The 15,060-nt window shown below is 41.4% G+C and overlaps 1 protein-coding gene across 1 annotated transcript; it reads left to right on the top strand.

Annotated features, from left to right (window-relative positions):
• Nucleotides 1-629: 629 nt before the first annotated feature.
• Nucleotides 630-12,911, top strand: LOC117351379 (IgGFc-binding protein-like). The gene is made up of 6 exons (XM_033926605.1): nucleotides 630-684; nucleotides 4,254-5,468; nucleotides 7,711-7,928; nucleotides 8,945-9,312; nucleotides 10,501-10,757; nucleotides 12,287-12,911. The coding sequence occupies exons 1-6, from the start codon at nucleotides 630-632 to the stop codon at nucleotides 12,460-12,462; spliced, it is 2,289 nt and encodes a 762-aa protein (XP_033782496.1). The 3' UTR covers nucleotides 12,463-12,911.
• Nucleotides 12,912-15,060: the final 2,149 nt, after the last annotated feature.

Below are 15,060 nucleotides of genomic sequence, written 5' to 3'. Positions count from 1 at the left end.
CAGGGACCAGTAGCTTAGTGGTTAGGGAAACAGCTTATAAACCGACACTGTTTGTGGTTCAAATCCCACCTCTCACAGTGACAAACCTTCTATCCCTGGGCAAGTCTTTATATGTCATTGTTTCAAGATTAATACAGATTGTGAGCCCTCTTGGGCAATAAAATAACTCATGTAGCTGAATGTAGTTCACTCTGAGCTTGAATTTGGAAAAAGACCAATAATGAACGTAAAATCCACATCCACATTTTTGTACAAGAGATGCCCTATAGTGTGAGCTTTTTGGAGCATGCGGGCCATCGTGGATCAAACACCTTGACGGTTGCCAGCATCAGCTTGGTATTGGGCTCGTTCCGTTTGCCATGAGGTCCCTAAATAGTAATGAAGCTGTACAGCTGTTGTGCAGCTGTGACACTCACATGCCATGCTATATCAGTGTTATTAATATATCATTTCGTTAAGCTCAGAGATTAATCTTTAGCAAACACAATGTACCCTATGTGCTGCTAATCCTGAGTATATTGCACCTGGGATAAACCGGAAGCTTTGATAACGACATACATAAATATGGTCGTTGGTTGAGCTTTTGGCTTGGACATAATAGTCGAGAAAAATTGGAAAGTCCTGTGGGGATGAGGTGGCACGTTCTCTGGCTTCTGCTGCTTTTCACCTTAATGATCAGTGCTGGTGAGTATAGATTTAGGAAATTTACCCCCCGTTTTACAAAAGCGTAGCACGTTTTTTGCATAACAATGTACTTATAAACCGCGTAACCGTAAGTTCAACGCGGTTAACAAAAGATTAATAAGATAACATAAAAGAAACCTATAACTTAATTCACTAGATACTTTGAGAAGAGGTAAGTTTTCAGTTGAGTTCTAAAATGTTTGTAAGAACAAGCGCTACGCAACAGTGGTCGAAATTCCATATCATAGAAAGCAGCCTGGAATGCTCATGTATGTTCCAAAGATTTCTTACTCTTACAACCTTGAGCAGATGGAAAAATAAACAAAGCGTGTGATCCTCTTCTGTGTTTATAAGATGCTGTAAGGAATCCATCACCGTGGCGGTAATAGCTCCGACACTCATAGAATTCCTATGAGCGTAAGAGCTGTTACTGCCGTGTCTGGTGCTAAAAACCATGTTACGCTTTTGAGAGAAAAAAAAGGGGGGGGTGGGCTAATGCAGGCCAGGATTAAGAGGAAAATGGTGAGAACCTGATGGGAATATTCATTCCAGAAAATCAGCGAGAAACCTTTCTTTTTAATATGAGTGCGGTTCTAAGGGTGAATGAAAGGTGTATGGGAATTATATCATTTTGGGGTTTTTTTTTTGTTTTTTTTTAAAGATTGTATCTATTATTTTAAGCTAAGCTGCTCAAGGGCACTGATTGAGCATGAGTCGGGTATCCAAAATGAGCGAATAAATGAATAAATTAGGCAAAATTTATAATTCCATTGAAAGGTGAGATCCTGGTATATGCCTGGAGTCCGTATGAGGGACCGTTAACATAAAGAACTGATTGACCAGGGACGGGGCCAGAACAAACTGGGAGGCTGTAGCAATTATTCCACGCAACTTTCAGTCAATAAGGCAGACCCTTCCACCTGGGTGACCTGCTGGAAATACACAACTATGGCAAACTTTCTTTTTTCTTCTTCTTCCTATTCTATTCGTTATTTTCTCCTCTTTTCTTTCCATTTCTCCAAAACCTGCCTTTTGGTTTTCCCCTATTTGTCTTCTTTCCTATCTGACATTGTATTTATCACCCCTCCCCCCATCCCCATTGGCACTGAAAGTCCTATACGTCATGTCTGTGTCCTATATATTGCATCCCCAGAATGTTGTAAAACTTTTTGACATTGTTCATCGCATAGAAGTATGATTAACCGATTAATCAAATTTTAAATAAAACTTGAAACTCCTTTGTCCCAGGAGTGAGTACAGTGGGATTCCTGTTTCAACTATCCCAATAACAGCAAAGAGCTAAATATGGCCTCATTTTTCCTAATTAAATGCACAGGCTAAAGTAACCAGAACTTTCGCCTATATTGTTGCTGTACCTATTAACCCTCTTTCTTCCTCCCCTCTTAAAGTCAATCAATTTGTACCTATGCTTAATCTTTGTAAACCGCATAGAACTTCACGGTATTGCGGTATATAAGCTGTTGTTATTATTATTATTATTACCTAGTGGCTTAAGGCCTTGGGCTAAATGGTCTCTTCTTTAGGGTTACCATAAGGCTCCAGAAAAAGGAGGACAGATTGAGACATCTGGGGTTTACTTCTATAGTTTTCAATGGAAGTAAAATCCAGATGTCTCAATCCGTCCTCATTTTTCTGGATCCTTATAGTGACCCTACTATTCCCTAAAATGCGGGTGAGTGACTGGGGAGGGGGGGAGAACAGTAACCAGTTAGTTCCCTACAACACTAATCCCCTTTCCTGAATGTAATACTGGCCAAAGGGAAGTGAACATTCAGTACTCATGTAAAGCCACTAGAAGTCACTGCAAGATCCCAATAGAGCAGGATCCTAGGGTCTCTGTAATAATAATAATAATAGTTTATATACCGCAAGGCCGTAAAGTTCTATGTGGTTTACAAAAGATTAGAGAAGGTATAGAATAATTGGACTTGAGAGAGGAAAGAGTGAGTGAGTAAGGGGGAGAACAGGTCAGTTGTATATACCGCAAGGCCGTAAAGTTCTATGCGGTTTACAATAGTTAAAAACACAACAAATTGAATAAAACTATAAAGGTAAAAGCCAATAACTAGAAAAACCCTAAAAAGATCTAATTATTGCATGATAAAATTCTACAAATCAGCTACCTATGAGCGTCGGGAGCAACGCAGAGCATTCAGAGTGCTGGCCTGCACTAAAAAAAAAACAAAACTATTGCAGTTTTGTAAAAGGAGGAGTTAGTTTGTTAACAAATGAATGGGCATCCCAACATTTAGACTGAGGCAAAATTTTAGCTTCATCCAGAACTTACTTAATGCATTTTGTAAACATGTTTATATATGCGGTCCTTGTCCCACGGGGAAAAGCTTATCATGGATGAACAAACGGACACTTTAATACTGATTGGAAGTTCGGCGGAATAAATATTCAGGCCAAAATTTAAATCCCGTGGTCATAAAAAAAAAAAAAAGTCAGCCAGTGTTTTAATATTTTACATATATTCAGCAGTGGTCTCCAACTCAAACCCTTTGCAGGGCCACATTTTGGATTTGTAGGTACTTGGAGGGCCTCAGAAAAAAAAGTTAATGTCTTATTAAAGAAGGTAAAACTATAGTTTATAAATCTTTCCTTTTGGCTAAGTTTTAATAATAATATTGCAATTTATAGCTAAAGAGACATGATCGAGAAACTGTTTTATTTTACTTTTGTGATTATAATAAACATACCGAGGGCCTCAAAATAGGACCTGGCTGGCCACGGGTTTGAGACCACTGGTATACAGCAATGGGAGCAGCTGCTATAAGGACAGCCAATGATAGTCAGACACTACCTGTAGAAAGAGCATCACTGAATTTACTTATAAAGTGATATGAGCCAATGCTATATAGTCAGTGATATCAGATATAGGGAGAACTGGTGATATTCAGACATTATCTGTAGAATAGTGCTGAATTTATATCTACAGTGACGAGAGCGAGCGCGATAAAGATAGTGGTAGGGTTACCGTATGGCTCCAGAAAAAGGAGGATGGATTGAGGTATCCGGGTTTTACTTCCATTGCTTTCAAGGGAGCCATACGGTAACCCTAGATAGTGGTATTAGTTATAGGGAGAGTCAATGATATTCAGACACTATCCGTAGAAAGAGCATCACTGAATTTACTTATAAAGTGATATGAGCCAATGCTATATAGTCAGTGATATCAGATATAGGGATAGCCAGTCTGCAGAGATAGCAGCATTTGTCTTCATTCGTGATGACCAGCTTCTTCCATAGAGCCAGTGCACGTATCACCTTATTGCCTATGGAGACTTGTAGATCTGCGTGTCCTATTAATTTCCATAGGATGAATCAAAGCAGTTGAAATCAACCAGGCCTGGATCTGCCAGGGCCAGAACACCTAGCTAGTTGACAAACTTACTTCCCTAACTGCTCATGTTATACCGTGTAGTTGAGATAGCAAGAACATTCTCAAACCCTCATAGTCTTGGCTGCCCCCCAAAAGAATCAAGATTCCACAAGTGATGGGTAGGTGCTGTAACAGGATTTTTCCATTCTTTTCCATTTGAAAGGTCATGCTCAGAGACACTTCATAACAGCCTTCCTGGAAAACTATAGACCAAATGTACAAGCAGATCTGCAGCTGTACCTGGTCAGTCACGATCAGCCAGCCTCAGTGACGGTGACAATGCCTTTATCAAGCTACAATGAAACGGTACTCTTGGACAGGAACAGCAGTACCAGACTATATTTTGGCAGTGAATTCATGCTCTTTGGGCAGCAAATAGAATCCAAAGTAGTGACAGTAAACTCGGATGCTAACATTTCAGTTTTTGCTTTTAACATAAAACAAGAAACGACAGATGCCCTGGCCTGCTTTTCTGACAAAGAGCTGGGTACAGAGTACTATATCTTCACGACTGGAGCTGGTAGCGCCAATCAGTTTGCTGTAGCTAATGGCAGAGAAGAGGAAGTCCAGGTGGCCATCACTATGTCTGGAAGCTTAGCGTTTAATGGAGTTGAATACAACAGCAAGCAAACATTTGACTTCACTCTTGGATCCCTACAAGTCATTCAGTTCCAAAGTAGCAGTGATTTAACAGGAACCAGAGTCAGCTCTTCCACCCCAGTGGCGGTCTTCAGTGGCAACCAGTGTTTTACAGGAAAAATAGGTGCGTGCGATTTTGTTGTTGAGCAGCTGGTCCCAGTGAATAACTGGGGCACAAACTTTGTGATTTTCCCACTAATAACTGATGAATCCAGTCAGATCATTGACATCATCTCTTCCAGACCAAACACCTTAGTGGACGTTGTGAATAATGGAGGAACCACACAGTACCATCTGGACCAGGGATCCCACATCAGCCTGGATGTCACAAGCGGACTGCTTGTCAATGCCTCTGAACCCATCATGATTTCATATTTGTTCCAAGGAGGCAGAAATTCATTGGTTAACTCTTTTGACCCATTTCTAACCACAGTTCCACCAAACAGCTTTTTCCGAAGATATTACAAGTTTGTGACACATGAGTCGTATTACAACTACATCTTGATTGTTTCCCAGTCCTCCTCACCAACTGACTTTTACTTAGATCATCAGCCCCTAAGTCAATATACCTGGTCCAGTCAGAGTTTTGAAGGGTTCTACGGGTGGAAAGTAGAGTTGGGAAAAATGAATATGGAACACGAGATCTCCCATTCTTCTTTAGCATTTGGCCTTTACGTCTATGGAATAGAAATTGAAATCTCTTATGGATATTCTCTTGGTCAGGAAAGCACTTTCCAAGGTAATTCAATATACTGAACATCAATTCAAGTATTTTATAAAAGAGAAATGGAAAATGAAAACAAATATTGTAGGAATGACCAGACAGATGAACCAAATAATCCAGCACCGATTGTGCTGTAGAACAATATCCAAGATGTTGCTACTATTTGGGATGGGCTGGATGGACAATTGGTCTGACCCAGTAGGGTTATTGTTATGTTCTTATGTGAGCCAAGTATAGGACAATCAAGCCCTTGTGACATCACTGAGGAGTTTGGCTCTTAGGCATTAGTGGAATGAGGCATTATGACATCACAATCTTAGCTCTGGAATGTTGCTACTCTTTGGGTTTGGGTTGGCCACTGTTAGAAACAGGATCCTGGGCTAGATGGACCATTGGTCTGATCCAGGTTTATTTATTTATTTTTAGTATTTATAGGACACTTATATCCTAAGCGGTTTACATTCAGGTACTCGTGTATTTCTCCCTAACTGTCCCTGTGGGCTCACAATCCGACTAATGTGCCTGGGACAATGGAGTGTTAAGTGACTTACCCAGGATCACAAGGAGCAGAGCTGGGCTTGAACCTGCAACCTCAGGGTGCGGAGGCTGCAGCCCTGAGCACTAGGCCACTCATCCACTCCTCTTTTGTGTTTATGGTTTAAACCACACAAATCTTGACAAATAAATATCAAAGGACTTGATATGAGCTGTGTTTCAGTGTAAGTGTCTTCGTCAGGAGCCCACAGATGATATGTGGTTCCTTGTGAATATTTAGCAAAAAAAAAAAAAAAAGACATCTGTCACCAGTGTGTTACTGTGATATCACTGCTCTGTATAGCGCTGGCTCTCGATTTGTGTGGTTTCAACTATCTTGCGCATCATTCTGCAATAAATGATAATAATCAGTGCTGGATTATCCGGTTCATCTGACTGGTCAGTCTCACTGTGGGGGTTTTTTTTTCCCATTTTGGTATCCTATGGTATCTTCTTTGGCTCTTCTTACTTATTTATAAAAGTGATGTGTGCCCTTTGTAATGGTAACCTATTATGTATGCTTATTAACTTTTTTAAGTTCTATGAACTGATTCCTGTACTTTGTGATCACAATCTCAGAGGAGCTGATTGGATTAGTTCATAATATATCAAATCTAATAAACCATAAACCACATTATTTTTGACATTGTAATCAATATAGGCCAATTGAGTCTCCTGTGCCATTGCTTGTGAGAGAAGCTGAGGAGCCTTCCCCTCATTAAAAGGCATTTCCCTCCCAGGAAAACTGGGGACTTCCCTCCTCTTCAGATTCACCGAGCTCTGGAATAACCTTACCTCCCCTCTTCGGAACCTGAGTGCTCTCCAACCCTTCCGTAAACATCTGAAAACCTGGCTTTTCTCAAAAATTTAATCACTCCCTCCTCATCTGACATCCTAGCTCTTTAACATTCTTCTTTCCTCCGATCTTCATCTAACCCTTTCCCTGGAGTTCCTTTCTCATTACAATCCCTGTAAACCGTGCCGAGCTCTATCACCATGGAGATGGCGCAGTATACAAACCTAAGGTTTAGTTTAGTTTAGCCTTTTAATTAAATTGTGGTTAAAAAAAAAAAAAAGGGGCTACAGAATTCTTTATGAATATGTTACTAAGCAAAATACTGATGCACGTAACTGACACAGAAATGATAGCGCCTCCATCCGCGTCTGCGCAGTTCCAGATGCCCTCCAGCCACAGCCCTGATTTCAATGTGCCGCGGCTTCAAAAGATTTGCGGGGTCAATATTCAGTAGAGTGGCCACTGCATAAAGATAAGTGGATGGCTTATCTGTTAATATTTATCTTTTGGATCTTAAGCTGGTCTATCCATTTCTGTGAACACAGCTATTTCTACAAACCTACTTAAACCCGCAGCTAAAGATATCCTGACACAGCTGCATATTGGTCTATTTGCATAACTGTTGTCCCTGCCCTCTGGAATGCCTTCTGGCCCATTCTTCCTCCTAAACTTATGGTTGAACATTGAGATACTGTGCCAAGCATTAGGACTGGCAGGATTTGAACTTTGGAAAAAGAATTATTAATTAACCACAAAGTTAATTATATACATTCTTCAGATTTTTTTTTTCTTTTATAAAGTGCTGAAAGCATACAAAGGGAGAAAATCCCAATTACAAATGATGTTTGGAATTACTGTGCATGTAATTACTTTAATCTGTCTATGGGGCTGTGAGTTGACTGTTTTGCTCTGTTTTTAATTCTGTAGATCCTCCTCTTCCAGATGGAACAGAGGAGCCAGAGGCATTATCACAACTGACCTGCCTGTCTCATGGGGCTAAATACCAGCTTCCTCTCAGCTTGGTCACTAATGCCAATATATCCATTAACGATGTTCACCTTCATGATCCCAAGTGTGAAGCTCATCAGGAGGGAGATTGGGCTGTCATTTCCGTGCCCTATGATAAATGTGGCTCCAGAATCCTTGTAAGAATGTGTCCTCTTTCCTCGTAGGCTTGTGTGGAAAACTGCTAACTTTATTGAAATTTCATTGCTCTCGGTAATAGTTCCTAAATAGTTCCTCTTTGGCCAGTTTGCTAAGAATGCCGACCCATCCCACATCCCAGTGGTTGGCTTTTGTGTATTTTTCATTTGGATGTTGTTGTTTTTTGGGTGGTTTTTTTTTTTTTCCAAAAAATGGTTTGAAAAGATACGCTGAGAACAAAGACATCTAGGAAATGGCCATTTTTGAAACAAAAGATGTTTTTCTGGTTTGAAAATGACCATTTTCTCTACTGGATATCTGGATTATTTTGCAAAACATCCAAAATCAGATTTAGCTATCATATTGAAAATGCCCCCCATGTTGATTTCTATTTTATAAGGCCTACATGAGACTCAAAACCTGAATCTTATTTTAATAACAAATGAATATATATTAGGAAATTTCTGAGGGCTGATGCTCACCTCACCTAGTGTTCATCCTAACAAACGGTTGTCTTTGCTTAGGAATCTTATGGTTCTAGAAATCTTTTAGTAACATAGTAAATGACAGTAGATAAAGACCCAAATGGTCCATCCAGTCTGCCTAACCATACATGCTCTATAAATTAATTAATCATTTAATTTAAATGGTCCTTTTCTTAGATATTTCTGGGCCAGAAACTCAGAGCTCTGCCCGGTACTTTGCTTAGGTTCTATCGACTGGAATCTCTGGCAAAGCTCACTCCAGCCCATCTACACCTTCCCAGCCATTGAAGCCTGTCCTCAACTGAATATCTATATAAGGCACACATACTGTGCAAGTCTGCCTAGTACTGGCCTTAATTCCTTCAATATATACCTATTATGTCTCAGTAAGCATGCTATGGATTTGTCCCAAATCCTGTAAATGTTAAATATGTGTCCTTAGTTTGGAGTCCTTTTCTCTGTAGGTTCCTTGTGTTCTTATTTTTGGGCAGCAACATCCTTTATTAAACTCAGGTTCTTCATTATCTCCTTAGATTGAGGATGGGAAGACCTTTTATGTGAATACCGTTTATGGAACTGTCCCCGGCACCCCTATTCACCGGATCGAGGTTCCATTGAAGTGTGAGATGGTGGCCAATGAGACCCTAAGCATGCATTTCAACCCCACGGTCACTGACGTGGTGGCACTGGGCCATCACAACATCTCACTAAAGTTCTACCATAGTGAAGATTTCATGGACCCAGTTACCACATTCCCCTATGAGGTTGGCATGCATGGACGTCTCTATGTGGAATTTAAAGTGGATTCAGATGATGAAGGTCTTCAGATATTGACAGAGAATTGCAAGTCCTCACCATCTCTAGAACCAGGAGATATGACTTATAGCATCATCAAACATGGGTAAGAACTTCATCTATATTTTAGTTTCTCTATGAAACCTGTAGCCACATTGTAGTTTGCTGAAAGCACTGTAGCTAAATCATTTTTGGTAGTAAGCCATGGGAATGAGCTTCACCCTTGCTAAGAGTTTTTTTAAGAATTAAGTTTGAGATTTTAATCCTTGCATACAGCGCTTACCTACATAATATTCCATGTCTTCTAAGTGGCACCATCACCCCAGCTTCCCACCAATATTAATCTGGCTAGAGAACCTGTGCATCTGTTCATCTTCAAGCCCTAACAGTAGAAGATCACAATTATTTGAATAGGACAGAATTAAAGCCTGAGTGATAATATCTAATTATTTAGGTTCCAAAAAGTGCTTGATTTGTTGGACAAGCCTCCAGTTGTATGGAACATTCTTTATCATTATATATCCCAAGGAGGGGAAGGAACAAAGCTTGAAATCCCTAAAATTACTTGGTCTGTGACCACTAGGAGGTGTAAGGTAGTGGTGGTTGGTGATTTCTTTTTGAGGGGCACAGATGCGTCCATGCAGACATGATGTCCCATTTCTTGGATTTACCTAGGGCAAAATAGAAAATTTTAAATAAACTTGGAAACTTGGATCCATGTAAGGATATGTACTACATTTCAATTAGTGGAAATAGATGCAGGTCCAGGGCGTAAGTGCTATTCTATCAACTCCACCTAGCTATAAGTGGCATTTATAGGTTAGCACTGAGCGGGTTTTCTTTGGCATCATATATAGAATTTACTCCTATGTGCATTATCTTTAGACTCTTCCTTCCTCTGTTGAAGTGCTCAGCTCAGTTACAGGCAGTCCCCGAGTTACGTTTTTAAAGCTGTTCTTAAGTCGGATTTGTATGTAACTCAGAACTTGTAGATTTTCAGATACTTGCTGCTTACCTCTGCTCCCAGCTGACAAAAGGGCCAACTGTCCCTACCAGTGTTCTCTCTAAGGTACAGCACGCCCAACCACACACTGTTCTTAATGTGGCCATGCATCGTTCCTGAATCTGCTACAGGAGAAGTGTAGGAGTTTCGGCCACTGGAAAGACTGCTCAGTGAAATCAAATGAAGCCACATCCACGTTCTTAAGTACAAATTGTACTTAAGTTAGGTGTCTGTAACTTGGGGACTGCTTTTACCTCCATTGCTAATTCTTCCTCTCTCTATCCTCTGCAGGTGTTTTCAGGACTCCACACTGCACACATACCCGGCAGGGGATCAGAGGGAAGAGCACTTTGGTTTTCAGATCTTTAAATTTGAGGACTTCCCAGAGGTCTATCTCTTCTGTGATGTTATCATCTGCCATGATGACTCTGTTCCTAATCGCTGTACTCAGGGCTGTATAGGCGAAAGACAGAAACGTGACCTCTCTGGCTCCAACAGTCAATTCCAAGCTGCCAGACTCTCCCAGGGGCCAATTGTCTTTAAAAATGGTTAGTTCTCTCACTTCTACTTTCTGTGGGGTATAATTCATTGCAGGTGTAAAATATAGACTGGGGAGGGGGGAAAGGGTAGCTTTGTAAAGGCACTACAAATGTGCATAAAATGCAGTGTTTTAATTGCATAAATGTCCTCTCATAAAATACTGACCTGCATGAAAGTACATGCATTGATAGCATGGTCCACCTTGACCTTTTAATCCAGTGACTCTCAAACTGTGTGCCCCAAAGAGATTCCAGGTGTGCCACGAGAGATTCCAGAATTTGACTTTATTTTTTAAAATTCCCTTCATAAGTATACACTAGAATATATGACAAGTACGTCGCGAATGCAAGAATCTGTCAATGTTATGAGCGTCTGTGTGCCTAAGGATACAATCGCCCATACAAGCATTACTCTTTGATGTGATTGGTCCTTGAAAACTAATGGCAAGTCATTTTTGTTTTATTTTTTTTTTTATGCAGTAGTTATCCTAACTTGAGCAACAAAGCAATCAAGGCTTTGTTACCATTTGGATCTTCTTATCTTTGTGAACTTGGATTTTCAGCTCTGACAGAAATTAAATTGAAAAAAAGAGAATGACTGCAGATGGCGGATGATGAAATGTGTGTTTGTCAACTATCCAGCCACATTTTGAGTTAATTTGCACTCAAAAACAATTACATCCATCACATTGATTAGCAATTCTATTCTATGTACTTTAGTTTCACCGTTGTTACAATTACCCATCCATAACTTAAAGAACTTTAAATAAGCTGGTTTTAAGAAAGGTTTGGACAATTTCCTGGAGGAAAAGTCCATAGCCACTGCTTGCCCTGGATTGGTAGCATGGAATGTTGCTATTATTTGGGGTTCCGGAATCTTGCTATTCTTTGAGATTCTGTGTGGAATGTTGCTACTCTTTGGGTTTTGGCCAGGTACTAGTGACCTGGATTGGCCACCATGAAGGTGGGCTACTGGATTAGATGAACCAATGGTCTGTCCTAGTAAAGGTGTTAGAAAAAACCTGGTCCTGTTGTCCCCAAGCCAGTCTGGTGGGGGTAGAGAAAGCTTGCATACACTCCACCTTAGTAATGTATGTCAAGGACTGTAGAGAGGAGGTTCATCAATGACGAACGGAGGTTCTCTTAGCATGGCATTTACCTGAAAAAGCCAGCTCTACTTTCCTCATAAAATATAGGGGGGAAAAAAGATTGCTTTCTCATCTATCATATTTCTGTTTCCTTAGCTGACCCTAACTTCAAACAATGCATAATGCTGATGAATAAAGTGATAAGGCCTTCCAGTTTTTTTGCTTAGCCTGTGAAAGCCCAATGTAATAAGACTAGTGGATTTACCATAGGACCTGGCAAAATGGTAAAAAAGAAGTGTGAAAAGAACATACTGAAGTGTATGGGAGTTTTTCCCTGTCATCCTCTCTCAATCCCGTGGTTTTATCACCAGAAAAACATGATGTGGAAACAGCTCATGCTTTGGTTTATGCTGTCCCATTGTTCATTTTACACGGCTTTGCCTCCTGCAGGAAGAGAAGTCCAGCGACCGGCGTACCAGGAATTTTCCCAGTCTCCTGCCCACCTTTCCCTGGTTGGCATACTCTGTGCCGTAGCCCTGCTGGCCGGTGTGGGACTGTTACTCCAGAGGATATACTACAGGAGGAAGAACCTGGGATATGCTCTTCTTCCGGACAGAGGAGAATAGGAGCAGAGACCACCTGACGGTCAACAAACAGTGCAAGAAGATGAAGATGCTGAGACTGCTACACAGATTCAGTTCATGAAAACTGACTCACTGCCGTAGTATGATGGGGCGGGCGGGGGGGGGGGCGGTCCGCCACGGGCACCATCATGGTAGGGGCTCTGGCACCCTCCTCCCCTCACCTCTTCCAACTCCTCCACCTACCATACGCATGCCCCCTTTCCCTCCCCCTACCTCTAGTTGTTCACTGCCGTGAGCAGCAACTTTAACGTGCTCCTCGTGACTGCTTTGGCTCCCACTGACATCACTACCGGGTGCTGCAGATAGGACATGACATCAGAGGGAGGGCCAACGTGGTCGTGAAGAGCACGTTGAAGTTGTTGGTCAACTAGAGGTACGGAGGCGTGTGCGCGGTGGGGGCTGGTTGGGGGGAAGCAGTGGGGGATGGAGACAAGGGCAGGGGAGTGGAACCACCCCTCCCCCAGGCTCCTTTCACCCTCACTACATTACATTACATTGGTGTCTTCTATCCCGCCAATACCTTTCAGTTCTAGGCGGTTTACAATAAGAGTTGGGCTGGGCATTTCCAGGGAGAATACATAGTTAATAGATGTTGTATGCGTCAGGATCTGTGGAGGGTCAATCAGGTTTGGTTAGATCATTTGACAAATTTCTTGAATAGAAAAGTTTTAAGTTCTTTCTGAATGTTTTGTAGTTGAGCATCATAGTCAGCAGATTGGAGAGGTGGCAGTCTAGTTTCGCTGCTCTGGTGGCTAATAGTCTGTCGTATATTTTTTTGCTTTGTATACCTTTGATTGGGGTGGGGGGGGGGGTAAAAAGTGCCTGAGTTTTCCTTGGTCTGGGTGTGTTTTTCCTGATTAGGCGGTTGCTCAAATAGCTTGGTCCATTTCCATTTAGTTACTAGGAAAGTAGAACACTGTAAGTGAATAACGTTCTTGGGTGCATCTACTCAACGATCTGACTCTATTTCTAGGGTTTTTTTACAGCTAAATATTCTAAGAACAGACTTCCTTGTAGGCCTACCACGAACACTTCTTGGTATACCTCTCATAGACTAGGCTTCCATTTAAATGGCTATATCTCTTTTTGTTGATCATAGAATGCTGTATAGTTCATATATTTCATTGTATAATATTTCTTGACCAGTGCACCTTTTGTCTACATTTAATTCGCATAACATTTCATGTGAATAAATATATAGACATTTTTAAAATGCTTCCCATCAAATTCTTCCTACTTTTGGAGGTAATTTTCAGTCTCTTGGTGTAGCTTGCAGGTTAGCAGTTAATGTCCCTTTGAACATGTGCTGATGCACACGCCAGGAGTCTGGAAACATCCAGAACTTTGCACCTACATTGTACACCAAAATGCAACGGTCTTCGCTAATATTTAAGCAAGGGCCGTTTCGGGTCCTAAAGGTCTGATGGAGAGCCTACAAATATATTCCTACCTGAGGCCATGACACCAGTAATGCTTCATGACATTCATTCCTACCAGAACACCTGATCTTGGTCAAATGTGCAGAACACACATAAACCCTTTGCAAATACAGAACCATAAACTAAAAGTCCTAATATACACAAACAAAACCCTAAGATGCCAGACTGTGCATGTAGTACAACACCAGAGAAATAGAAAGAAATGCATTCCTTCCTGAACAGTGCAAAATATAAACAGATATAAATTCTGAAAACTGACACATTTCAATTATTCTAGCTAGGTGTGCGAGCTGCCCAGAAGTTCTCCTTGGGTCACCATTGGCTTGCGGGGCTTTGCAATGAAGACCACTGCCATAATGTGTCCTCATGAGCTCAATATAAACCCACTGAGCATATATTTCCTTCCAAGGTGTAGCAAGGTGGAGGCACCCCCCCTGCTCCCTATGTGCCATACCCCTACTCCTTCCATGACCCCATGCCACACTCATGCCATTCTTTCTCACCCCTGTACCTCTTTAAATCTTCACCAGCCCGAGCAGCTTCTCCGGCTTCTTCTGATGTCACTTCCTGGCCCCGTGACCCGGAAATTATTTCAGGAGTAGTCAGGCTGGCAAGCGCAGCAGGCTAGAGTAGTTCATCACGCTGGTGAAGATTTTAAAGAGGTAGGAGGCGGGAAAGGGAAGGCACAAGCGGGCATGGGGAGGCACCCCCACCAAGATGGCACCCAGGGCAGTCCGCTCCCCCACCCCCTTACTATGCCACTGCTTCACCACAGATTAAATCACTTTCAGCTGCACCATGATGGCAAATTTTTAAAAGATTTTTTACTTATGAGGGTAAATGTGGTTTTAAGTTGATACTTATTGATATATAGCCTAAATTGAGGAAATAAGATCTCAGAATCACCTTTTGGGGATCATAGATTTCTCACCCCAAAATTGTACGGTGATGAATCTCTATCATTGATCATATGTCTGACAGGGCTGTTGGAAGGATATTAGCCTTTAGGGGCCTTAAACACCCCTCATCCCCATCACCAGCAACAATCATGATCATACCAATACCACCCCTCCATAGAATAATCTGGGTAAATGGGTTAATGTTCATGGATTGAGAGAGAGGGACCTTGGAACAACAGTGT

The sequence above is a fragment of the Geotrypetes seraphini genome, chromosome 17 (assembly GCF_902459505.1).
Source record: "Geotrypetes seraphini chromosome 17, aGeoSer1.1, whole genome shotgun sequence".
NCBI classification, from domain to species: domain Eukaryota; kingdom Metazoa; phylum Chordata; class Amphibia; order Gymnophiona; family Dermophiidae; genus Geotrypetes; species Geotrypetes seraphini.
This window is presented reverse-complemented; position numbering and strand designations above follow the sequence as displayed.